The 27,834-nt window shown below is 38.9% G+C and overlaps 1 protein-coding gene across 4 annotated transcripts in view; it reads right to left on the bottom strand.

The window, feature by feature from the left end:
- Positions 1 to 27,834, bottom strand: part of osbpl9 (oxysterol binding protein-like 9) — an 81,622-nt gene that overhangs the window by 18,645 nt on the left and 35,143 nt on the right. The window contains exons 4-9 of one of the 4 annotated variants that reach the window (XM_034179696.1): positions 27,022 to 27,098; positions 16,134 to 16,229; positions 14,965 to 15,012; positions 11,800 to 11,829; positions 11,664 to 11,714; positions 11,040 to 11,078 (exon numbers count right to left, since the gene is read on the bottom strand). In XM_034179696.1, coding sequence (XP_034035587.1) covers positions 11,040 to 11,078; positions 11,664 to 11,714; positions 11,800 to 11,829; positions 14,965 to 15,012; positions 16,134 to 16,229; positions 27,022 to 27,098 — 341 coding nt within the window. Of the gene's footprint in view, positions 1 to 11,039; positions 11,079 to 11,663; positions 11,715 to 11,799; positions 11,830 to 14,964; positions 15,013 to 16,133; positions 16,230 to 19,307; positions 19,499 to 20,273; positions 20,347 to 27,021; positions 27,099 to 27,834 lie in introns of those variants that run through there. The other 3 variants (XM_034179699.1, XM_034179698.1, XM_034179697.1) reach the window with 3 other exon arrangements.

The following is a 27,834-nucleotide window of genomic DNA, read 5'->3' as shown; positions in this document are numbered from 1 at the left end:
TAAATAAAAAAATCTGTACATGGCGGATCCTAGATCTCTGGTTATAAATAGAAATATATATGTAGATAAATATATCTGTAAATAAAACCTGTAGTTTTTGTCAAAAGCATTTCCTTTCAGGTATTAATGAGACCAATTTAACTCCATAGCCTCTGAGTTCCAATCTTGCAGCCGGCTGCGCTGTAAGTCAAGATCAATGTAATTCATAAAAAACTGAGGACGTTTGGGAGAAGAAAAAAAAACAAAAAAAAAACAAAACCGTTTTGGTCGGTTGTAGTTTGTGGTCTATCTATATTTAACATTTGGAAAGAGGTGTCATTTGATTTAAAACAGCGATTCACTTTGAAGTTATTAATTCTGACTGAAATCTATCTTTCCAAATTTACTCTGCAGAGAGCCTCACAGCATTTGAAGCTGTGCAGTTAGTCCCACAAAACAGAGGATATTATTATTATCATTATTATTATAATTTCCTTTATCTGAGCTTCAGTTTACGAACCGGCAAAGTGGGTCCAGCTAATGCTAGAGAACCATCGGGTGCACTGCCCCATGAAAAATTAATGATGAACAAATAAATCTCCGGTGTGGAGCGGAGGACGATTCTCATTTCTTGCCCGCAACAAGACAAGAGTCCCAGTTAGTGACTTTAATCAGCACAATCTGCAATCAATGTAGAGAAATGATCATTTTTCTAATACACACTCTCAAAAACAACAGCTGGTCCGGCATAATGTGAACTTTAGAACAGACAAGGGAATTGTTAAGTAAAAAGACTATTGATCTCGGTGGATTGAATAACTTCTTATCGATTCTTAACGGGAAACGATGTTGCTGACCGAATGGTCCGCCCTAATAATTGGTCCACCCTGCCTTCACTTCACATGCGCCATTTTGGAGTGTCAGCAGCATCATTTTGGAGCGTCGGCAGCAATTCACCAATTATCACCTTGTTTCTGCTTCAAAGTGCACTCCAGTCATCATCCATCTCAGCGACAGATATCTGAAGCTTTTGTACAACAATCATTTTCACATAAATTCAGCATAATTTCATCATAAAAGACGGGGACCAATCAGAGCGCCACAGCAGCACATCGGAGTCAGACTTGCTGCTGCTGCACCTACATCATTTCGGTGAGTCAGCAGTGAAACAATGATTGCCTCACCTGGCCAAAATGGCATAGTTGATGTTCAAACACAATGCACGTGATACCCCTCATCAAAGCCTCCCAAAGTAACAGACACAGTCATTCCAGCAGTACCCAATGATTCTTTGAAGTGATCTACTACTGAAGCTGTCCAATTAGCATCAAATTCTCACTGTCATGCATGAAGAGCCAGAACCCTTGTTCTCCTGAAAAGGTACTGGCATCACCAAACACCACTGTGCAGCAAACCCATGACTCGATAAGCATTTATCAAGAATCTCTCAAAGAACAAGGACCCAGAGACAGGAATGTCACTGCAGAGACAAGTGACCATCTCTTCAAGTTCATCGCTTTCCCACATATGGACATTTTTTGATGGCCAGTTCCAGGAAGTCACTGAAAACTTGGATATTAGTCTTGATCCAGGACAATCACAAGCCCAAACACACCGATCCCTCCCTCAGCTTGTGAAGTACAGCAATCATAGTATCCACTGATTCTGCAAAGATTACAACATCATCTGTGAAGTCAAGTCAAGGTCAGCAAACCTTTCCTTGCTAACAAAGGCACCTAAACAATGGTCTCCACAACCCTACCCAAGACCCAGTCTACCTAAGCATTTAAGAGTGTAAGAGCCAGAACACATCCCCGACGTCAATAACCACTGAGAAAACAAAGATTCTGCCCTCACTCCCAGTGGCAGTTCTATACTGAATTAGTCCCTGGGCGAGAACCTCTATGTGCGCCCCCCCATTTTTTTTTTCCCCCACACACAGCCATTTTGTATTATATATATATATATATATATATATATATATATATATATATGTGTGTGTGTGTGTGTATTTTACAAGTGCTCCTGAATTTGCAATTGAAATTGACATCAAAGGACCGCAGGGTACAACATAACTCTGATACAAAATATCCATGAATTGCAAATTTGAAATTACAAGCGAAATGTCTGTCATTAGATGATTTTTTAATCTGTCTTTCAGGGAGGAACAATTAGCTCTTTTATTAAGGTGCTTATTTGCCTCAACATTTAGCTAAATATTTAGCTTGATGTTTGTAAATATTAGGCTAAATGTATAAATATTTAACATTTCATCTGCAATAGTTTTAGGTTTGACAAAAATTTGATCATGTAGTATTTGCCTTTTTTTCCTCCCTAATTTTTTGGTCTTCATTTGTGGCTCAAAAGAAAATCTAAACTGAAATGTTCCCATGCCAATTAAATCAAATGTGATTCTTTTTCTCCATCAAATAAACCAGTTAATTATGAAGATAAGCCTCATTTTTAAATTTTATTAATATTTTATTTTGTCAATGTACATGACAATAAAAAAGAGTTTCCAGCTGCTGGAAATGTACTGTAAAAATAGGATAAACCACACTCTTGCAGGCACACAAAAAAAGTCAGATTCAAGTCACTTCAGCTCCTAATGTGAACGGCGCTCCTGTCCTCTCCAGTGAGATTCAAACCTGTTGTTCCACCCTGTCTGTCCACGTTCAAACACCTTTTATTTAATAAACTAATGGCCTGCATTGTTTGCTGGAGTTCTGGTTCTGCTCTGCTGCATCCTAATGGACTTTGCTCTGCCAGACGCTGTGGAGGCGGAGCACTGAGCACGATGCTCCATCCGGAGCCATGGAGCAGAGCGCACGGGTCAAGGAGGAGCACGTCTGTCCACGGTTACAGCTGCGGGACGTCAATTTGCCACTTCCTCACACAGTGACTATGATAACTGCGTTGTGCCACCCCTATAGGTGCTGTGAAAAAAATACGCTCCAGGAGACTGTCCCCCTCGCCGTGCCAAAAACCGCGTTTGTCCACTTCACGCAGAATGTGCAGTATGTGTGTATAGGCAAATTATGATGTCCAGCAAATTTGTATAAATTCTCAGGATGTCCAAGTCAGAATAAAACACTTTGAAAATCAAAACACTCTGCAAAGAAATGCTGCTGATATTTGCAAGAGGCTGTCTGTACATGCGACAAATTAAAAGCAACAGAAGATACAATACGATGGGCAAAGGAAAACAACCAAGCAGAGCAGTGCAATGTCTGATAAATTTACATTTACAGACTGATTATCAGTGCTACATTACTAAATCTACTATGTTGAATATAAATGCCCTGAAGCTCAATGTTGCCGGGTGGACTGATAGAAGGGCATAAACAGGTAAACTGACTGCAATCAAACTCGGGTCACATATTGGAAGCCCAACTCCCACTGATCTACCTGCTCCATTATCACTGCAGCAGGTAGAAAATGCAACAACACAAACACACTTTACACCCAAGTTGAACAGTTAGTAGTCAACAGGACTCCTGTGTGCTCAATTAACATTAAGCAATTCTTGCAGTTTTTTGCAATTCACCTCAAATATTATTACATTTCCTGTCAGTCTTTCAAGTATTTCAAAAGCACTTCATGACATGCATTACTTTGTTGCCTTTAAGGTAGGACAACAAACATTTAGACCTGTGATCCCCAGCCCTGCCCCTTAAGATCGCCAGCCCTGCATATTTTTCCATTTCTCTCTGCTCGTTTCATGCCTGCTTAGCTCAGCCTGGTGTCCGCTGACGGTTAATTAGCTGTTAAAAATAAATTCACTGGCCACTCCACTTACTGTTCATCTCCTCATTAAAGCAAATATAATCAGCCAATTACATGGCAGAAACTCAATTTATGTATGTGGACATTATCAAGAGGATCTGCTAAAGTTCAAACCAAGCTTCACAACAGAGAAGAGAGGTGATTTAAGTGACTCTGAACATGGTGTGGGTGTTTGTCCCAGATGGACTGGTTATAGTTTTTCCACAAACTTAATGGGATTACACACAAGTCTTTAGGGTTGACAAACAGTGGTCCAAAACAAAAGAAACATTCAGTGAGTGGTGGTTCTCTGGGCCAAAATGCTTTAATGGCAGAGGTCAGAGAAGAATGGCCAGACTGGCTCAAATGGATGGAAAAGGACTAGCAATGGAAATAATTACTTGTTCAATTCAATTTATTATAACCAAAGTAGGCAAAAACAGCATCCATGAACACACAATACGTCACGCATTGAAGTAAGTGGGCTTCAGTAACATAAGACCACGCCAGACACAATCTCTGCGAGCTAAGAAAAGGAAACTGCGGCTAACTTGGCTATCGGCTCACAAAACTGGACAATAAAGTTCAGGAAGAGTTTCCTGTTCCAATGACTCTTCATTTAGGGGAACAACATGAAAGGATGGATACACCCCTGCCTTACATGAGCACTTCAGGCTGCTGATGGTGTAATGGTGTGGTAACTGCATAATGCTATCACGTCAATATGGTCCAAAATATGACAAGTGCTTCCAGCTCCTTGGTGAATTTGTGCCATGAGGAATTACTGCATTTAAGTGAAGGTAAAAGGGGCCCATGCCAGTAGCAGAAAGGTGTACCTAATAACTTTTGGACCACAGTTGGTGAGCACCTATTTAGACATCAAAGCTATCTAGATAGCACATAAAATAGGCAGATCATTTGTTATTTTTGCCACATAATCCACACTTGTCTGTGAGATGAATTCAGTTACTTTCATCTTTGCGATCTACGTCACACTGAAGCATTTCTACATTTTAGCATTATAAGTGTTTAGCTTTACAATAGTAGTCATTTCCTAAAGTATATTAGAAGTTTGCAGATCGATTTTCCACTGTCCAGGCCACTGGATAGCTAAAACAGGAGTGAGCTCAATGAAATATCTAAGAAGATCAGTTTCTCTCCAGTCTTTCATCTTGAAGCACACATCCCACATCCTTTATTTCTTTTGTACTTCCAACCACCCTCAAGTCTTTGAGCTTGGAAAAGAGACCATATTGTTTTAGGTTATATTTTTTTTATTTATTTATTTTTTGGGGGGTGGGGGGTGGGGGGTGGTATCTCTGACATAAATACATTAGATGTTTACTTTCTAACAAGACACCCCCCCACCACACACACTTGAACAGAATAGTTCGCCAATCATTGTTAAAAAGTAAATGAGTTAGATTAAAGATTAAAAATTAAAATTAAAGCCCAACCAAAATGACTAAAAACAATGATGTTATACTCGTTCTATGTGTTCAAAAAATCAAACAGATGACTGAGTAAACTAAAAACAACAAAGGTATTTACCAGTGAAAACGTGCAGGTAGGAAGCATTTCACATTTAAGTAACTTTCACACTTCAGAGTTGATTTGTTTGGTCTGGCTGTTCTTATGGTGCACTTTTTCCTTGGTTCAGTTAGCAGTCCCACAAACAATATACAACCCCTGGCAAAAATTATGGAATCACCGGCCTCGGAGGATGTTCATTCAGTTGTTTAATTTTGTAGAAAAAAAGCAGATCACAGACATGACACAAAACTAAAGTCATTTCAAATGGCAACTTTCTGGCTTTAAGAAACACTATAAGAAATCAAGAAAAAAAGATTGTGGCAGTCAGTAACGGTTACTTTTTTAGACCAAGCAGAGGAAAAAAATATGGAATCACTCAATTCTGAGGAAAAAATTATGGAATCACCCTGTAAATTTTCATCCCCAAAACTAACACCTGCATCATATCAGATCTGCTCGTTAGTCTGCATCTAAAAAGGAGTGAACACACCTTGGAGAGCTGTTGCACCAAGTGGACTGACATGAATCATGGCTCCAACACGAGAGATGTCAATTGAAACAAAGGAGAGGATTATCAAACTCTTAAAAGAGAGTAAATCATCACGCAATGTTGCAAAAGATGTTGGTTGTTCACAGTCAGCTGTGTCTAAACTCTGGACCAAATACAAACAACATGGGAAGGTTGTTAAAGGCAAACATACTGGTAGACTAAGAAAGACATCAAAGCGTCAAGACAGAAAACTTAAAGCAATATGTCTCAAAAATCGAAAATGCACAACAAAATAAATGAGCAACGAATGGGAGGAAACTGGAGTCAATGTCTGATCGAACTGTAAGAAACCATCTAAAGGAAATGGGATTTACATACAGAAAAGCTAAACAAAAGGCATCATTAACACCTAAACAGAAAAAAACAAGGTTACAATGGGCTAAGGAAAAGCAATTGTGGACTGTGGATGACTGGATGAAAGTCATATTCAGTGATGAATCTCGAATCTGCATTGGGCAAGGTGATGATGCTGGAACTTTTGTTTGGTGCCTTTCCAATGAGATTTATAAAGATGACTGCCTGAAGAGAACATGTAAATTTCCACAGTCATTGATGATATGGGGCTGCATGTCAAGTAAAGAAACTGGGGAGATGGCTGTCATTACATCATCAATAAATGCACAAGTTTATGTTGATATTTTGGACAATTGAAAGGATGTTTGGGGATGATGAAATCATTTTTCAAGATGATAATGCATCCTGCCATAGAGCAAAAACTGCAAAAACATTCCTTGCAAAAAGACACATAGGGTCAATGTCATGGCATAGGGTCAATGTCAATGAGCAGATCTGATTTAATGCAGGTGTTAATTTGGGGGATGAAAATTTACAGGGTGATTCCATAATTGTTTCCTCAGAATTGAGTGATTCCATATTTTTTTTCCTCTGCTTGGTCTAAAAAAGTAACCGTTACTGACTGCCACAATCTTTTTTTCTTGATTTCTTATAGTGTTTCTTAAAGCCAGAAAGTTGCCATTTGAAATGACTTTAGTTTTGTGTCACGTCTGTGATTAAACAACTGAAGGAACATCCTCTGAGGCCGGTGATTCCATAATTGTTGCCAGGGGTTGTGTGTGTATATATATATATATATATATATATATATATATATATATATATATATATATATATATATATATATATATATATATATATATATATATATATATATATATATCTGTGGGGTAGGTGGTTATGATCCAGGTCCCAAGGTGGTTCTGTGGTGCGATGATGTGGCACTACGCTGCAGCAGTGCATGCTCCCAGACCTGACCTTAAATGTGAAATAAGACTAGACTACAGATCAGTAAAAATTCTCTATAGTTCATTGTTCAAACACTCTGCATATCACCATTACTTCTATGTGCCTTTTCTCAAACTGTGCAAGGTTATGTTCACTTGGTGACTATGTTAATATGGGCAGCAGTAATCCGATTATTGGCCTTATTCTGAATAAGACCATATTGTGGATTATGGTGTTTAAATGTGTTGTGTTACCATCTGTTTATGGGGTTGATTGGATTTTTGTGTCAGGCCTGTCCTTTTATGTCTCTGTCACCTGGTCTGTGAGGTGGGTATGAATGCATGTGGATCTGCCATTCTTCCTTCTTGTGTGTGTCCTTCTTCCTGGCATGCATGTGCATGTGTTCGTACCGACGCAGTGTTGTCCCTCCTGCTGTTGTGCCACTGTTTTCTCTGCACAGTCTCCGGGTCCTTCTTGTCTTTTTCTCCAGTGTTTTTTGCATCTTGGTTGTATTCTACTGTCTTTTGGGTTTGTGGCTTATTTCTGTATCAGTTATTTGGTATCTGTTTCACTTTGTGTCTGCCTTTTTCCACTTGGCTATAATGGTCGTGTTTAGTCACCTGTGTATGTTCTGTTAACCGCTGCCCCCTGTGTTCCCTTTTTGTTAGTACATGTTCTTGCTGTCTAATCAGTACACCTGTGTCAAATTAGTTCAATTGGTTATTGAAGGTCTCATTTTTGTGTTACTCCTTGTGGGTCCACCGTTTACACTTTGACAGTTTAAGTTCATCCTTGCTTCCTCCCCTCACCCTGAGTGGGTTGACATTGTATTTTTGTTAGAACCTTCCCTACACCTGTTGTAATTTTGGAATTCCTCACCCAGAGTGGGTGTAGAACCGTATTTTGTTCAGACCTTATCTACCTCGGAGTGTATGATTTGTGAACCTCTGGTTGTTAAACACTGGCTTTTGGAACTCACCTTTTGTGTCCTAGCTGTTCTGCTATTTGGGTTTGACTCTAATATGTAAACAGTAATATGAGTGGAATATTCTTTAAACGACTCATATTGTTACAATTTGGAGCTAGGAATTAGACAGAGTATAATCTGATTAATAACTCATACCAGCATTACAACCTCTATATCTTTTGTGTTGCAAAATGCTGGTAAAATCTCAACTGGAGGTCACAGCCAGATTAAGGCGTCTACATATCCACAATGCACCTCAAAATAATCAGAAGACTGGAATACTGCACCTGTCAGTCAGATTATTGCTTACTCTGTTTATGAGTTTATTCTGGTTAATGTAATCAGAAAACGCTACTAATCAGATTAAACTCCGATACTGTTCACGTAAATGAAACTACCTCAAGTCACCATTACCAGTACTAGGGCTTGGAAAAAGGTTGCCAGTACATATGCCCTGATCAAAATTTTTTGCACCTCATCCTGATCAATTTAATAAGGAGTATCTGCCAATGCTGAGCCACAATCAAATACTTGTATTTTCTGAGATAATATACTTTCACTGCAGAGTCCATTAAAGTCAATCTTATGTATATGCTTGACCAATTAAACAGCTGAGCATTAAGAAAGCACCACAAGCAAACTCACCTGCATTTAAATATGTTTTACTTTTAAACAGCATATGGCTCATCAATTCCACTTAGTGCAACACTGTAGCATTCAAAGAAGGGGGATGTGATGATTATGCCATATTCTTTCTGACCACAAGGTGTCAGTAATGGTAGTTAAATGTGTGGGTTGGGTCATAGTTGTGTTATAGAATGGGTAGGATGAAAGGGAAGGTAGTAGTACACGCTCTTGCCCACTTAGTGATAGTAATGTGAAAGCAGGCTGCCAGTTGCCAATACATTCTACACAAGAAGAAAAAAGCTTGAAGAGCATGACTGGAAAAAAAAAAAATCTACTTTGAGTACAGAAACCTAAAAGGAGTGAAGAAAAATGTGAGAAAGATGACATGATAATGGATGGTTTGAAATTATAGAACTGTCTCAAGCTACCACAGAAAGCACCAAGCAAGTGAATGCTTCTGAAACGTGCAGTGATGCAACTGGTAAACAGAGCGGTGACTGTCTGCTCCGCTGATGTGTTGCAACTCCATACTGATCTTTAAAATCAGATTGAGACTTCACGAAGTCTCAGATCGGTGCAGCATCTGCAGTGATGCGGTCGCTGTATCGGACCGTCGTGGTGAAGAGAGAGCTGAGTAGGGGGGCAAAGCTCTCGATTTACCGATCGATCTACGTTCCGATCCTCACCTATGGTCATGAGATTTGGCTCATGACCGAAAGAACGAGATCGCGAGTACAAGTGGCCGAGATGAGTTTCCTCTGCAGGGTGGCTGGGTGCTCCCTTAGAGATAGGGTGAGGAGCTCGGTCACTCGGGAGGAGCTCGGAGTCGAGCCGCTGCTCCTCCACATCGAAAGGAGTCAGTTGAGGTGGCTCGGGCATCTTTTCCGGATGCCCCCTGGACGCCTCGCTGGAGAGGTGTTCCGAGCACGTCCCATTGGGAGGAGGCCCCAGGGAAGACCCAGGACACGCTGGAGGGACTACATATCTCGGCTGGCTTGGGAACGCCTTGGGGTTCCCCCGGAGGAGCTGGGGGAGGTGAATGTGGATCGGGAGGTCTGGGCTGCTTTGCTTGAGCTGCTGCCCCCGCGACCTGACTCCGGATAAAGCGGAAGAAAATGGATGGATGGACTTCATGAAGATGACATTATGGTAACATATTTAAAGTAAGTACTCCATTCTTGCAATTTTGTTGCATGGGTTAATGTAGTGGTTGTCAGACCTTTTCTGCAGGGTTCCCCTTGTCTAAATATGAATATTTTTTGGTTTCTAAACACCACTATAATTCATTTTAAACACTGTAATTTATGCATAACTACAACTTCTAAAGGACAAACAAAATAAATAAAGCAACAAAAATTACCTTTACTGTGGAATTATTGAAAGCGACATGCATCATCTATCTTATTTATTTTTAACGTTTATTTCTCACAAATGTGCCCATGTTCTTCTGGCAGTGCTCAAGCATGATCATCATCAGTGTTGCCAGATATAGATTTCAAGCCCAAAAGCTATTCAAAAACCACCAAAACACACACACACATCACTATAGTCATTCTGCAAGTCGCTGAGCCACCACACAAAACATCGCAAAAATGTTGCATTTTGTGTCTCATACTACTCACCAAAAGTCACAGCCCAGTGAGATACTACCCTTAGCGTATCATAAAAAGCAATGCAGCCAACGCACACATAAAAATCCGACAGCAACACTTTGTCCCCCAGGGGGCACACACCCTACTTTGGGAACCACTGGGATAATTCAGGTCATACTGATGACACAGAACTATAGTCATCAAAACAGTCCAATGAATGAGTCATGGCCAGTGCTCCTCACATCATAGCTCAATCTCTTGGTTTGTTTATAATGAGACAGTGTGAAAAAGAACTAGACTAAAAGAAAACTTTTCTTTGTTTCTGTACAACTGAACTGATTTAATGGTTAAATAAAATAAAATGACTTAGCAGTTTATGTGTCATGCGCCACGCGGTTGTCAGCTACATAGTGAGAAAACAGCGATGTTTTTACTTTATGCAACAGCACTTTTTAGATGGAACTCTTTCATTAGCTCCATGCAAACAAGATTTCCATCTGCACACCATGAGTGCTGCACACAAAGGGAGTGGGTACAAATTTGAAAACAAACATCACACATTTTTTTTTAAGATGGTAGGAAAAAGGTGGAAAAACTAAGTTTCAATTGGACTTTAATAAAAAAAAAAGAGTGGTGGCAGACATGAGGGAAAGAGCATTTCTTTAAATTAGACAGCAAGCAGTTAAGAAATCTGATTCACTTTGAATGAAAATTAAGCAGGAAAGGAAAGTTAGGAATTTGATCGATTTACATTTTTGTCAGGGACAGAAAATATCAAACTTACTATCATTCCATTTGCGTGTTGCTGATCGTTACTTTGGTCCTTAAATTTTAAGAAGACAATGTTAGACTAGTTGAATAGTCATTTCATTAAAAAAAAGAAAAGAAAAGGTTGCTTGGATAAGGAAGAAGAAAAAAAAGAGCCCCAAAAGTCTGATGTGGAAAGTAATAAGCTCCACCCCTCACATGGCGTTTCATAATAGTCAGTGAGCGAATGCAGTAATCGTTTCATCACATGGAGAATGGAGAGCTAAAACCAGACACTTAAAAGGAGTATAATTAAGCAGAAGATAATCTTAGTTTTTTGGTTTTTCAGGCTAAAACTGTTGGTACTCCTAGTTTTGCACTAGAAATAAATACATGAAGTAGAAAAGATTGTTCCACCTCCTTTTCAAGGGCTGTGCTAAATGTGATGAAATGAGTACCGAGCCACACCCTTAAGCCTGGAACTACCCCAAAGATACACCCAGAAGGTAATGCACACTGCTGTGGTCTCATAAAAAAAAAAAAAAAAAAAAAATGATTATTGAAAAAAGGCAAGCTAAACATTAAAGAGAAGAATTAAACATGCACTTTTTTCTTTTTTCTACATTAAAGAGAATTAAACATGCACTTTTTTCTTTCTTACCTTTGCGATTTGCAGCAGTACAATGCAGTGCTTGATGGACTCTACCATACTCTGAAAGAATAAACAGAAATGTGTGATGACTATGAACTCTATTCAAAAGCTAAAGAAAGGAAAAGAAACTTAAGTTCTCACTTACACAAGTGGTTTCTTTCAAAGTTTCAATTTTCTGAAAGACATAAGATACTGTAAAATTAAACTGCATAAAAAAAAATACAATTCCAAGGTTCCAAAGAAGAAGGGCTGGTGCTATCAGTTTAACAACAAAAAGTAAGATTCCATAAGAAACACTGATCTATTGTAGGCCTAAAGCAGGCTTTTGTGAAATAAAACGACAGTTGAGGTCATACAAAAAAAACTTTCAAACTCCATTTTCCTAAAGTGTAAATATTCCATTTTATCAAACAATGGGTTTATTCTTTTGAATATTAACTGTAGCACCACATAAAAGCACTAAAATAACATTTACAATAGGATTAAGTTTTTATTCATTGTAAGATTTTCAGTGGGTCACAGTTTAAAACACAAAGAAGACAACCTCTTTACATAGCATGGAAGATTTCACAAATTTATTCGTTTTATTTTTTTCCTTAGTTTGGGAGGTCCTGCAACTTATACTCCAGTGTGATTTATATACCGAAAAACCGGCGGTTCATTAATTTTAACAGCTTCAATAGGACCATCCCAGGAATTAAACCACTAAACAAAATAAACTAAAAGAAGACAACAATAAGTACACCAGAAAGATGGAAAAAAATCAAGAGCTGATAACACAAAAGCGCGCGGGGGGGGGGGGACATACTCCAGGTGACACATAGCAATTTATACTGGAGGGATAGACTCCAGCCCACATATATACATATACATATATACATATACACATACATATACACATACACATATACATATATATATATATAAAATCTAAAGAATTATGCTAAGGCATCCAAAACAACAACCACCTGTATCTCCACAAGTCAGGTATTTCCTTTTGAGTCTCGCTCAAAAGATTCATGCAACCACAACTGCCTGTTATGCCTGACATTTTATTAATTTCTAATCAAGAGAAAAAGCACTTACATTTAGGTATGAGTCACTGGTCCTTTGAGGTCAAGAGGTTACAAATAGTCCAACACGAACTTTAAATAGCAGTCCAATCCAATCCAAAATGTTCTCAGTCAACTCACAAAAACAGTCACATAGTTCAAAAACAATCCTGACGATGTAGTCTGTATCAGACACCATACACTGACTGACATGTACAGACTGCTGTCTGCTTTCCTCAGTCCAATGAAAATCGCGACAGAATTTGTTGAGCTTTTCATCTGACAGCACTTGTACTTCAGTTGCAGACGTCCCAGCGAATACTGCAAATGTCTCGATGGTTTACGGCGTACTGATAATAATAAGCTCGTTCAAATGGTTCGCCCGTTACCAAACAAACCCCGCCATGTTTGTTTTTAAGCTAAATGCCGTTGCCACTAGTGTGAGTGCAGTGGTCACGGTGTGCAACAGCACAAAACACATAGCACCAAAACTGCACAGTAATAATCTTGGGACCATACAGATGTTATACATCATTGAAGATAGCTGTAAAAATGAATGTCCAGGAATTAAAACTTTGGTCCTATAGGACCCTAGAAACTGATGGACTTTGAGACATGGTGTAAAAATGTGACTTCAGAAAGACTAACATAACTAGTGCCTAAAAAGCCCATCCTGGTGATCAATTGTAAACTTTTTAATGTTGATTTTACTATAGCTTGACCAATAAATTTTCAAGCAGATATAGTTGGCCGATATGAGCTACTTGCAGTTAAACTGGTATCAGTGTTTATAATGGATGATAAATGATAATTAACAAGAAATGGACAGACAGAAGATCAACTATGGAATATAGTGATTTATATTTCAATGCAATGCACATCAAACATAAGGAAAAGTTCCCAAAAATGATAACTCGCATTTTAATTCTGAAATATTAACCTAAAGAGGGTGTGATGTCTCAGTGGTTGGAGCACTAGCCTTCTGTGAAGAAGGTTGTCAGTTTGAGTCTTGGGTAGGAGTGGCATGTGATGCCCCCCTTCCTGCCCACCCAGTCATAAAAGGGGGTACCTAACTAACAGCTAGGGAAGGAATAAGGCAGCAAGTAAAGGAAGTGGCCACCCTGCCACATGTGCAACTCTAACAACCACATTTCCAAATCTTGGTAAAACAAAAGTTATGGGACTCACCCTTGACTAACCTAAAAGCTGACAGTCTGTACTTTTCATAAGTTTGTACAATAGACTATCAGTTGCTTGTGGAATTTTGAATCTTTTTAAAATGGCTGCTAAAGAAGAACTAGAGTTTTGGTGCTTCTCTAGGTTTAATTGTGTAGATTTTTTTTTCTGCGATCCTAAATGAAACAAGATACAGATTCTTGACATAGACCCTTAAATATAATCACCAGCATCCTAACTGTGCCAATTACGTCTGCAAAAGCTTTCAAAATTAATTAACTAAATTTCTGGATTCTTCTGGAATTATCCATGCAGTTTAAAGGAGTTCATTTAGAGCTTGTAAAACATAGATCCACTGAAACTATAAATAATCAAAAACTGAAATGACTTTATTTTATAGCATTATTTTCAATAACTTTATGCAGAAAAGAAGCAGAAATTCTATTTGTAGTAACATATACTATTTGGTAACATAAAATGTGTGAGTTTGGAATAAAACAGAGCTTGAATGTTTTTAAGCCAGAGTACATAAACTCATGGCTTCAACTGTGTATAAGCAATCTCCCTAAACTGAAAAGAAATACAAGCCAAACTAGACCTAAAGCAAGAATTAATCTCAAGGAGGACATTTGTGTTAAACTGAAGGCTACCAAGACATTCCCAATGAAATGTTTGTACCACCATTACTGAATTTTACTAAAAAGTAAACATTAAATAATTTCAACACTCAAGCATTCACTATACCACAGGACTGAATTCAGCTGAACAACTATCAAGTCTCTGATCAGACAAATGTCAGGCAGATACAGCATATGCAGTATACTATATAAACTATAAATATTTTTTATTGTGGAAAAAGAGAAATCATTCTAAATGCGGTCTCGGAATCCAAATTCAGACAATAATTAATAAATCACAACTTAAAAAAAAAAAGCTCTAACAACACATATCAAATGTGGAAGACAGTTATCATCTTTGGTTTCCCAGTGGGGCAGCAGCATCAGCCTGCTTCCCCTGCTGTTAGCCTCATCTCCAATTATAACAACACCAGACCAGAAAACAGAGACGCTGCTGGGACTCACTCTGCGTGATTCATCCTCTTTGCAATCCTTGATCTTCTCATCAAACAGCTTGTGATAGAGAACAAGAGGTGAGAAGAGAGAGGAGAGAGAGTGTGAGAGCGGGGGGGGGCAAGTTTAGTTTGTTAGTTTAGTTTTTTTTTTTTTTAACGTAATGAAAAAAATTATGTTTATAAATAAATATGAATTTATAAAATGTGTGGCTAATTTCTACTTAAAAAAAAAAAAAACAATTTTAAGGGCACACGACAATAGCTGAATGAAGGAAAAACAGTCACAAAAAAAGGTGGATAAATGAGCCTGCACTTCTCCCATCACCGAAAAACCTGCGCATAAAGGAACAAAACAAAACTGAAACTAACAAAATCAAAATGAAACATGCAAAGGTACAGTTTGTGGCTGGAACAAGCCCTTTGTGATTGAGATTAAGCCACTGATGACTGGAGCGTGCTCTATGACTGCTGAGATGGGGTCCAGCCCCCCCCCCCCCCCCCCGTGACCCTTGATTTGCATAAGCAGCTGTCAAAAATGAATGAATGTCGTGGATGAAAGTGAATAAGGCAGCTGCAACAGGAGTTACCAACATCTACTGTATGATCAACACAGCAACAAAATAATGTTAACAGTCTACTTTGGAATCAGCAGCAAGTTAGTGGTACAAAAGGAATATGGGACAATGCATATGATGCCTCTTGTTCAGTGACAGACAAGGGTGGCCTGAACTGACACGCATATCTGGAATTGAACCCAGGTCTATATAGAGGTAGTCCAATTCCAATACCAGAACCACCTGCTCTAGACCTGTACATAACCAGAAAACGCAGAAACACATTAAAAGCTACACTATATAATTTTAAGGTTCAGAAATATGCAGTTTGAGTTCGATTATTATTGCAGGTGTCCATGCATTTCCCCTTCAACAACTTGTGAAAAACTATTTTCTCACACAGTATAATGCAATTGTTAGGGGTGAAGATAGCACTGTGAGGCCTGAACACAAAAATGTGTGAACATAACTATTGTTGTAAAAAGTGAACCTGTCCTCTAATTTTGACACTTATCCCATATATACCTCAGACTGGAAGATGATCTACATTTCTCATATCTGCATGAACATGTAACCACAATGAAATAGTGTAGAAATCAAATAGTGTTTGCAGATGATGTTCCACCTTTAGTTGGTCAATCAGAATCTGTAGATAGGCATCAGCTTCAGTAAGTTTCTTGTCAAAGTCTTGGACACTTGGAACAAGTCCAGTCTCTGCTTCCTGAGGATGGACAGACACAAACAGAACATAAGTGTGGCCCCACTCTGATTCCAAGTCAATGGAAAAGCCAGAACAGAATTTGTACATTAAAAATAAAATATATTATACATGTGACTGAAATCCTTTGTTCTGATTGGCTGATTCGCGTGTAATAATTGCAATACTTTTTACAATAAATCATCCAAAGTTAACAATAGTCACATCACTGACTGATTCTGCACCATTTCTGCACCATTATGAGAGATTGCGGATTCTGCACCATTATGAGAGATTGCGGACTGATTTTGTCATAATGGAGCAACAATGTTTCGCGCATGTGCAGGGGTGATGCATTGCAGACAAATGAATTGTTTCTAGTAAAAATAACCAAAAATAAAAAGAATAAAACAATGACTTAGCAAGTTTTTCACACAACTGTAAAGATAAATTTATTAACTACACAGATGTATAATAAAACAAATGGTGACTGGTTTGGAGGGCAGCATAATGGAATGTCACCTCTCGGGATCATTGTTGCCCAAGGCAAACCAGTCACCATTTGTACAACCCCTGGCAAAAATTATGGAATCACCGGCCTCGGAGGATGTTCATTCAGTTGTTTAATTTTGTAGAAAAAAAGCAGATCACAGATATGACACAAAACTAAAGTCATTTCAAATGGCAACTTTCTGGCTTTAAGAAACACTATAGGAAATCAGGAAAAAAAAAAATTGTGGCAGTCAGTAACTGTTACTTTTTTAGACCAAGCAGAGGGAAAAAAATATGGAATCACTCAATTCTGAGGAAAAAATTATGGAATCATAAAACAAAACAAAACAAAACAAAAAAAACGCTCCAACACATCACTAGTATTTTGTTGCATCACCTCTGGCTTTTATAACAGCTTGCAGTCTTTGAGGCATGGACTTAATGAGTGACAAACAGTACTCTTCATCAATCTGGCTCCAACTTTCTCTGATTGCTGTTGCTACATCAGCTTTGCAGGTTGGAGCCTTGTCATGGACCATTTTCTTCAACCTCCAAAGATTTTCAATTGGATTAAGATCCGGACTATTTGCAGGCCATGACATTGACCCTATGTGTCTTTTTGCAAGGAATGTTTTCACAGTTTTTGCTCTATGGCAAGATGCATTATCATCTTGAAAAATGATTTCATCATCCCCAAACATCCTTTCAATTGATGGGATAAGAAAAGTGTCTAAAATATCAACGTAAACTTGTGCATTTATTGATGATGTAATGACAGCCATCTCCCCAGTGCCTTTACCTGACATGCAGCCCCATATCATCAATGACCGTGGAAATTTACATGTTCTCTTCAGGCAGTCATCTTTATAAATCTCATTGGAACGGCACCAAACAAAAGTTCCAGCATCATCACTTGCCCAATGCAGATTCGAGATTCATCACTGAAAATGACTTTCATCCAGTCATCCACAGTCCACGATTGCTTTTCCTTAGCCCATTGTAACCTTGTTTTTTTCTGTTTAGGTGTTAATGATGGCTTTCATTTAGCTTTTCTGTATGTAAATCCCATTTCCTTTAGATGGTTTCTTACAGTTCGATCACAGACATTGACTCCAGTTTCCTCCATTCGTTTGCTCATTTATTTGTTGTGCATTTTCAATTTTTGAGACATATTGCTTTAAGTTTTCTGTCTTGACGCTTTGATGTCTTTCTTGGTCTACCAGTATGTTTGCCTTAACAACCTTCCCATGTGTTTGTATTTGGTCCGAGTTAGACACAGCTGACTGTGAACAACCAACATCTTTGCAACATTGCGTGATGATTTACCCTCTTTTAAGAGTTTGATAATCCTCTCCTTTGTTTCAATTGACATCTTTCGTGTTGGAGCCATGATTCATGTCAGTCCACTTGGTGCAACAGATCTCCAAGGTGTGATCACTCCTTTTTAGATGCAGACTAATGAGCAGATCTGATTTGATGCAGGTGTTAGTTATGGGGATGAAAATTTACAGGGTGAGTCCATATTTTTTTCCCTCTGCTTGGTCTAAAAAAGTAACTGTTACTGACTGCCACAATTATTTTTCCTGATTTCTTATAGTGTTTCTTAAAGCCAGAAAGTTGCCATTTGAAATGACTTTAGTTTTGTGTCATGTCTGTGATCTGCTTTTTTTCCTACAGAATTAAACAACTGAATGAACATCCTCCGAGGCTGGTGATTCCATAATTATTGCCAGGGGTTGTATAATATACATTCAGCACATATAAAGGATGAGAACCCTGGTCACAGACAATTAAATCATCTAATATCCATTAAAACGTAATTATGGGATTAAATCGAGGGCTGAACAGACATGACTGAGCATCTGTGTTTGTCTGAATGCCCTCAAACACAGAACAACAAACAAGCTGGCAACAATACAAAAATCAATAAGTGTCAAATAAGAACTCTGTCTGCTGATGAGTTCACGTCTTCAAAACAACACCTACTGTAACAAATACCACTGTTGAACAAAACCCAGGTGACTCATTCAAGCTGGACCATTTCACAATGTTTAGCTGGTATTTCAAGATGTAATCCCCTTTTTTAAAATTTGGACATAGGGAGAAAGAAGCATAAGATATCAAACTGGTAAATTTAAACCAATGGAATCCGGGTCCAGACCCTGGCTAATCTTGAAGGCACTATGTACAATTTTCAACTGAAAATACACTGAAATAGCAAAAGAGTATACAAAAACAAACAAACAAAAAAACAACAACCCTATCCAGGCTTCATCAATGCAGCTGATATTTGATGAGCACCCACTGAGCTGCTATGACAGCCCACTCGGATTTCAAATTTTAAGTAAATCACAGCAAATGATTTTAAATGACGCCAGCAGACACACAGAAACAACATCAATAACACTCTTCCTGCCTACAGCGGTAAAAAGAGGGAAATGAGCACTTATGTGTGTGGTGTATACACAGAGAAACTGTTAAAAAAAAAAAAAAAAAAAAAAAAAAAACAGCTTCAGAAGAGAAAACAACTTAAGAGCCTTCCATCATAAAACTGCTACCAAATACTGGAAACAACAAAATATCTGTTAGCAAATCAAACTCTTATCTTATGCTGGGTGATACCAGTGCGGTGGATTTGTTGCGTTGCCGAGTGGCGCTTTGGCCGGCGACCGGGGCAGCAGTTGTTCTGCTAACAGATGAGCTCAGAGGAATGTGCAGGAAAGCCATTAACGCACATACGCTGTGAGCAGCTAGCGAGCTACAGAACTAGCAACATTTTAACTGTAACATTATTGCTTTAAAGAGACCAAAGTTTAACTCAGCAGATACCAAGCTGCAGTTACTGCACAGACTTCCTCAAAGGGTCAAAGGTGGTGTGTGTGTGTGTGGGGCATAAAATATAACCAACTACTTGACAGATTGAGGAAAAAAAACAAACTGACTACAGTGAGTGCAGTTCTGCCTGTGTGTTCTATGGAGGGATATGCAGTCACTGCAACAGCACGTAACAACACATAGAACAGACGTGCTCAGTTTGATAATCCAAAACTCACTACAGCAAAACACTCCAGGTTATCATGAAAACAGTTACATTTTCCAAGTTAAAAAAAGGAAAAAAGTTAACATTTTATGCTCAGAAATGGTATTATGAAGTACAGGATACTGAAGCTGACATAGAAGAAATAACAGGGCAAGAACAGCCTCCATTATTATGTCACAAACCATATCATTTGTTTTGTCAAAACTTTGAGGGAAGGTTTTCAATTTCCTCTGCAGACAAAAATAAGTTGGGAAACGGATCACTAGAAGCAGATGGCTGAAATATTTCCTAAGAAAATGTCACCCTCATTTAACACCGTGTGTGTGTGTGTGTGTGTGTGTAAAATCATGGGAATATTTCAGAGTCGGCTGTGAAGTCTCTCACACACACACACTAACTACCCACACACTGTCCCTCTCCACACCCCGCCTGTTTGTCTTTTCAGGCGTGTGACCCACTTCAAAGTGCTACTTCCCAGGCAGCGCACTGCAGCCACTAAAGTTCTGCAGTGGTGTGTGTGTGTGTGTTTTACTTACAATTTACTTTACTCCAATGAACATGCCGTGTTACGTGCCATTAGCATCTCTCCCCAAACAGGCCACCTGGCCTGACGAGACCCTTTTCACTCCCTTCTGTGCTGCTTTTATTGTGATTTGCCTGTACTTCAACTTCAGTGAATTCACCTCCTCTTTCTGTCTGCTGCAGTGTGACAAACACCGGCAGCCTTCACACTACGATTTAACTGAGCAGCCAGTCTGGCTTCAGCTAGACTTTAGCGGTAGTTATATATTAAGCATTTGGTACGACAGCAGACAGAGGTGCGTTAATCCACAACAATCCACTGGCAGGAGCGGCACACTTCCTCTCACGTAGGCAGAAGACAACGTGAACAAAACAGCAGCAGCAAGTGCTGACAGGGACAAGCATCAGCAGCTCCTCCTATTGGCTAAAGCTGTCCAGACAGATGTTTGGTTGATCTCACACACATACACAGGTCTGAGATTGGTTACTGGTGGGTCATGTGGTGAGATGACGGAAGTGTGCCAATGGTGCATTAATGTGTGTGCGTACACCACAAGCAGGCACACATAGCACATAGAAAGGATCTGCTACAGAGGGAGGGAGGGACAGAGAAGCAATAAAAAGGGGTAAAAGGGAGGAGACTGAGAAGAACAGCATCCAGCAGAGAAAATGTGTGGGAATGAAGGAGGAAGGTACAGTCTGCAGGAAATAAGGGCAGCCACAGCAACAGCCGCAAGGCAGGACAAGTCAGAAAGGATGAAAGCTGAGCGTCACTTTGTCATAGCATTTACAGTTGTTCTCAAAAGTTTACATACCTTGGACTTGTTTGGGACTCTTTTTTTGGCCATTTTTCAGAGAATATGAATGATAAAAACTTGTTTCCACTGATGGTTAGTGGTTGGGTGAAGCCATTTATTGTCAAACAACTGTGTTTACTCTTTTTAAATAATAATGACAATACAAAGTGGTAGTTTTGGACGAGGCTCTCTGATGGTAAAGCAGCCACTGACTAGGTCTTGGACTTTATTTACACCAATTACAAAGAAACAGTATGGCACTCTGTGGTGAATCTGCATGGAGTAGACAGTTCTCAAAAACTGAGTGACTGTGCATGAAAGAAAAGTGAGGAAAGCCACCAAGGCACCCAGACAACCCAGAAGAAGTTATAGGCTTATGTGGCTGTGATTGGAGAAATTGTGCATAGTGCAAATTCTGCATTTTGCATCACCACTCTCAGCTTCATATTGGAGTAAAGCAGAGAAGGATATTCTTTGACAAAAAAAATCTAGGCTTGCATCTCAGATGTACCTTCTGGCAATTTGTAGCTAAACGTTCATGTCTTCTTTTTAAGACGATCCTCCAACTTCATCATGAAGCTGTATAAGTGGTGATACAAAATGCAAAGCTTGCACTGTGCACAATTTCTCCAATCACAGCCACATAAGCCTGTACCTTATTCTGGGTTGTCTGGGTGTCTTGGTGGCTTTCCTCACTCTTCTCCTTCTTGCACAGTCACTCAGTTTTTGAGAACTGTCTACTCCATGCAGATTTACCATAGAGTGCCATAGTGTTTCTTCATAATTGATGTAAATAAAGTCCAAGACATATTCAGTGGCAGCTTTACCATCAGAGAGCCTCATTCACAACTACCACAAAAAACTCCAAGCTGTCACTGATGTTAAAGGGGGAAATACACGTTAAGAACAGGGGTATAAACGTTTGATCGTCAGGGTCATTTGGGTTGTTTCTGTTGTCATTATGATTTAAAAAGAGTAAACACGGTTGTTTGACAATAAATGGCTTCACCCAACCACTAACCATGAGTGAAAATTTTTTTTTGTGTTGTTCATATTCTCTGAAAAATAGCAGAGAGTCCCAAACAAGTCCCAAGTCAGCTTGCAAACAATTGGTGGTCATTTATGACTTGACGATTTATGACTTGATGGTGACTTCGTCCCACCTCTGCTTTTGAGCACAACTGTATTTAGCTCAGAAATGCCAACACCAAAGCATATAAAGGTTGGAAAGGCAGACTTGGAGCCAGAAGGTCATAGGTTCAATTCTCAACAGGAATGGAAAAGTCAAAGTGCCCTTGAGTAAGTGTATTTAATCCCCAAATTGCTCCCAGTGTGCAGCTAAAGAGCATGCATAGCAGCATGACATTGTGTGAGAGACAGTGTGAGAGATGCACAGACGCATCACTGTAAAGCACTGTGAGGACCTGCATCAAATGGAAAAATGCTAGACAGATAACCTCTACAGCAAACAGAATCGATTTTGATTACCAGTGAAAACCAAACTAACGCCACAGTAACATTCACCACTTATAATTACAATAATTTTTATCTCTCTATAGCTATAGCTCTCTATACACTGAGTCCTTGCTGAGTGGGGGATCATGGAAAAAGAAATTGCATGAATCTGAGCAGACCCAATAACAGATGAAAAAAAAAAAAAAACAGAATTCATGAATGTTGCAATTTAGAGTTTGACTGAGATGTAAATACTCTATTTGTGCTTCTGAGCACCCAGGGCCGAGCATCCGCCCACTCCCTTTTTGAAGAAAGTTGGTTAAATGCCCACCAAAAATTATTATTTTTTTTTTTAGTTTATTAAATGCCCACCTAAAAAAAAACAAAAAAAACAAAAAAAAAACAATCAATTCCATGACCCCACATACATTGTTAAAAGCAAAAATAATGAGATTTCATGATGTTTTTCTCCTCTTCCATGTCTGACTTGTTGTTTATCCTGTGCTCTTATAGATGGTGAGTAGTGACATCACACGCAACACGCGATTTTGTTTACTCAGCCATATTGGACGGGAAGCTCCGTGTACACACACAGCAGGCCAATGCTGGATGTAGGTGGATGGCCAAGGTAATTTGTCCAATATAGCTAAAGCACTTGATCCTGAACATCAGAAGAGAAAATACAGAGAATCAGTGTGGATCTGTAAAATATTTCCCTCAGATTGTTTACCAGTTTTATCAATTTTGAGCGGAAGCCAGATATGCAGCGTCCAGACAACCCAAGTAGTAAAACCCGCCTAAACCGTCATCATATAAACCGGATATTCGCACCCACCGGAAAAAGCAAACATCCCAATGTTTTTGTATGGTTTTCCATGTAATAAACACCGTATATAACAGATTTTCACTCACACTGAACAAAACCCCTGCCTAATCGCAATGTATTTCCATTTAAAAACACCTTGCTTTTAACAAACAGAGCAGTCTAGACGTGCCCAGTAACAGAGGTACGAGATTAAAGTTCAGCACCGACACCCACCAATTTGAGGAAAGCGGGTCCCGTATTTCCGTGATTAAAAGACCGGCCAATTTTTTTTTTTTTTTACTGTGCTCACACACGGGACTGCAGTCTGACTCACACCTGCTAAATCGGACCTTGCAAAAGGCAGTGATTAACTTAATGGTTTCATTCCGCTCTCATCGTATTTAATAGTTTTTCCAGTGTGCACGCCGATTACAGTTGATCATGAGTCAAATATTGGCAGAAAAAGCCAGCAAATATGATCAACTTCACAACACGGGAGTCAGAAAAAAAAGACTCAAATGACCAACTAGTCTGACATGCTGCTAAATCGGACACCGCAAAAGGCTGTTACTTGTATTACCGGTTTCATTCTTTTCTCTCCAGTCATATTTTAATAGTTTTTCCAGTGCGCAGACTGACTACACTTCGATCATGGATCAAATGTTTGGCAGAAAAGTTTGCAAATATGATCAACTTCACAACACCGAGTCAAAACACTACAAAGTCAATTAAATAACCTGCAGTTCATGGAGGAAATTGCATAGCTTACCTTTGGTTTGGAGGTCTACTGATTGTAGAAAAATAGAGCTCACAGAGAAACAAATGAGTCCTGAAAAAAGCATGATCCCGAAAAATGGGAAAAAAAATGTGATGGAGAACTTAAACTGTCACTTTTCACACGGTCTTCATCAAATGGTAAATAGACTGCATTTATATAGCGCTCTTCCATCTGCATCAGACACTCAAAGCGCTTTACAAATAATGCCTCACATTCACGCCGATGTCAGGGTGCTGCCATACAAGGCACTCACTACACACCGGGAGTAATAGGGGATTAAAGACCTTGCCCAAGGGCCCTTAGTGATTTTCCAGTCAGGCGGGGATTTGAACCGAGGATCTTCTGTTCTCCAGCCCAACGCCTTAACCACTAGACCATCACCTCCCTTCATCAGCGGGAAACAATAAAAAAACAAACAAAAAAAAAAACAACATACTCCGGAGCCCTTCTTTTCATGGCTCGTGCAATCCCATGCACAGCAATGAAACACCATGTTGGTATAAATTGTGTAGACAGATGTAAATAAAGCGAAAGAGCACATTTGCCGTTCATGCAATGATGAAGTTGCCGTCCAGATACTCACGTGACCACTATCACATGACCCATCACTACACCTGCACACCATCTATTGTGAAAGACTTGTTCATGAAACAGGAAGTGTTCTGTGACAATGTGGCTAGCCTAGCATTGTACAAGCCCTAGTCACATGGTGAAGGAGCTACTATTAGGCCATGGGGCAAACACTGTATCTTGTCACCTCGTGGCGACTCTCAAGGGGCAACTTAGTTTCTTTTTTATTTCAGAGAGAATGCAATTTTCAAGCAATTTTCAAAAATTTTCCATGTCAAAAGTTGCTCCGAAATTTTTAATCATACCAATCAGGCTTAGCTTAGACTGTTCTAATTCTTGGGAAAAACAGGGAAGAAGATTTGAAAAATCTCGACTTCTTCCCTGACACCTGTGCCTTTGTCCTTGGGAACTGGTAATGGTACCATTTGCAAAGCAAACAAAGCCAAATTAATGCACGAGTTGGAAAAAGGGGTTGAGTGTGTGCCAAATATACCTTGGTGTTCAGCTTTGATTATTGATGCAATGGCCTTTGTTCAGCAAGCACAGAACATCCCCATCACATTAGGTCAGTTAGCAGACAAGCTTGTGCATGAATGTATGTGATCGCTATCCATCACACAGCATTAAAAACTGTGGATGAGAACACAGGGCAGTCAGTGGGGCTCAAGTAGTTAAAATCACTAGGCCTGAGCAGAAAACGCTGAAGCAAATCAAGAAGATTCTGGCTGAGGAATCAAATAAGGAAAACCCGATAGAATGTTTGTACGAGTTTTGGGTTAAGTGTGAGCCTCTGGTTTTTGGGTCATGTTGTATTACATCAATGCTCCATGTTCAGATGGTCATGGCTGGAAGATTGAGGGTTACACTCTTGTCTCTGACTGGATGTCAGGTGATCCAGCTCCACCCAGTGTACTGAAAACAGTGCACTGCAAATGTCAGAAGGGTGGTTGCAAGGGTGCGTGCTCTTGCAGCAAAATGAATTTGCGTGCAGATGGCTACCCGAGATTTGTACCAACAGGAAATCAGAAACTGAGAGAGCATCTGATTCAGAATCAGACTCTGGCTACATCCCTAGATGCAACATTCTCATTGGTAATCATTGGTAATAAAATGAAAGTCAACCAAAGAAAAAAAGTCACAGAGATATGGTGATATGAAAATGTGTCATTTGGTGTTGAACCCACAACTGCCAGGATTCACCAAAAGACTGATTACTTGAAGTGTCATACTATTGCACTTTTGTGGCTGCTCCCATTAGCGGTTGCAGCAGCAGACTCACTGTCACACCGATATCAACTGGTCAAATAATTTGAAGGACAATACTATAATATTAAAACTAATTTCTTTTGTCTTTTCCAGCAAATAATATTCATAGTCATTATTGACTAGATACGTTAAATGTAAATAAAATAAAATAAAAAATCCAAATCAACCAGCACTTAGTTTAATTAACAGCTACACATTTTTCTTGTTCATTATACACCTGGATCATACAATTTTATTGAAGGTATTTCATAAATACTATTTGTGAATGCTTAATTTATGCTGAAAAGAACAGATATTTTTTGTTAACCAAACATCTCTATATGAAAATTCAGTAAGGTATATCTTATATATTATATTCAAATTCTACGGTGGAACTATGCTAGTATATAAAGGTATATGTAAATATCTAAAAAGGAAAAGTAGTAGTATAGGAGTAGTATAGTATAGTAAAGGAGTAGTATAGGAGAGTAGAAAAGAGTAGATTAGAGCCACGTAGGTGCCTGGTCTTGAGAATATGACATCTTTGACCTTTGTATTTTTTCTTTCCATGGTATCAAATTTGGTATCGAAAACCATCTATTCTCACTGCTGTCTGTATCTACTACTACATTTCTGGTATAGTGATAAGCTCATACTTGTACAAGGGCTGAAAAACCTCCCTGAAATGATGAACCAAAACACCTGACATTTTTTCCACAGATACAAACTGATGCTAAATTATAACATCCTTCACAGAACAAACCTTTTTACTAAGTTTGAATCTGTTTGACAGTTCTGGCAAGACACCACCATTAACATCATCATGTTCATTTGAAAACAATGTTTAGTTCATTTATTGCATTTACCATATTTTTTTTTTTTACTAGTTTGGGAGGTTGTGCAACTTATACTCAGGTGCAACTTGTATATGGGTTTTTCTTTAACAGGTGCGACATACGCTGGAAAATACAGTACATATTACCAGCTACTTTTTAGCTTCATGATCCAGATCATTACACTGTTACACACTTAACAATAGGCAAAGCAAATATCAAACGGAATATAACATAAGGAATGATTTTCTTGCAACAATACAGAGCGCGGTTACTTACTCTGAGTTGGAGGGTGTGACGAAGGATTGTTCCCTCTAAGGCATGTATCCACTTTTCTCTCTCATCTGCATCTCGGGCTGAGGGCAGAAGCAGACAGACACACCCACTGAGCCATTTTTTCCCCCCATAAAGCAGCCACTATACTTGTGTTACACACTAATAGCTTTGAGAGATGATACAGAAAAGACATGGGCACTGGGGCATACAGTGATGGATTTTTTTCCCCCCCTTTTCTTAAGTGATTGTGTTCATCCTGACGTTTGACATATTCCTGAACAGATGTTTATGGAATAAGTGTGATCAGAAGAGAACAACCATAAACCTTATTTAAGCGTATACAGTTCCTATTCACATGTTGGAGAAGAGATCAACAGCAGGGCAGCAATAAAGGATTTATTTTCCTAAACATTTAATTGAGAAATTATCTCTGATTAATCAATTAGTTGTTACATCCATAAAATATGTCAGAAAATGGTGAAAAATGTGGATAAAATGTTTTCCAGAGACAAAGACGATGTTTTGAAATGTCTCGCTTGGTCCACAACCAAAAGATCTTCAATTCACTGCCAGACAGGATTAAAGAAAGCAGTAGAATAACCAGGAAGTAGTCACATTTTATAAACTGAAATTGTTTTAAATAACTTAAAACGATTAACCAATTACCAAAATATTGTGCGATTATCTGATAAATCGATAAATCACTGCAGCTCTAAAACATGAGTTTAAACAAATGTGCTGAGGTCGCAAATGTTCTATCCTGTTCATCAACTAATGCACACTTAAAGGACATGTGCATCGAAATCATAACAACTT

The sequence above is a fragment of the Thalassophryne amazonica genome, chromosome 10 (genome assembly GCF_902500255.1).
Source record: "Thalassophryne amazonica chromosome 10, fThaAma1.1, whole genome shotgun sequence".
Classification (NCBI taxonomy): domain Eukaryota; kingdom Metazoa; phylum Chordata; class Actinopteri; order Batrachoidiformes; family Batrachoididae; genus Thalassophryne; species Thalassophryne amazonica.
The sequence above is the reverse complement of the archived record's forward strand: the minus strand, read 5'-3'. Positions and strand labels throughout refer to the sequence as shown.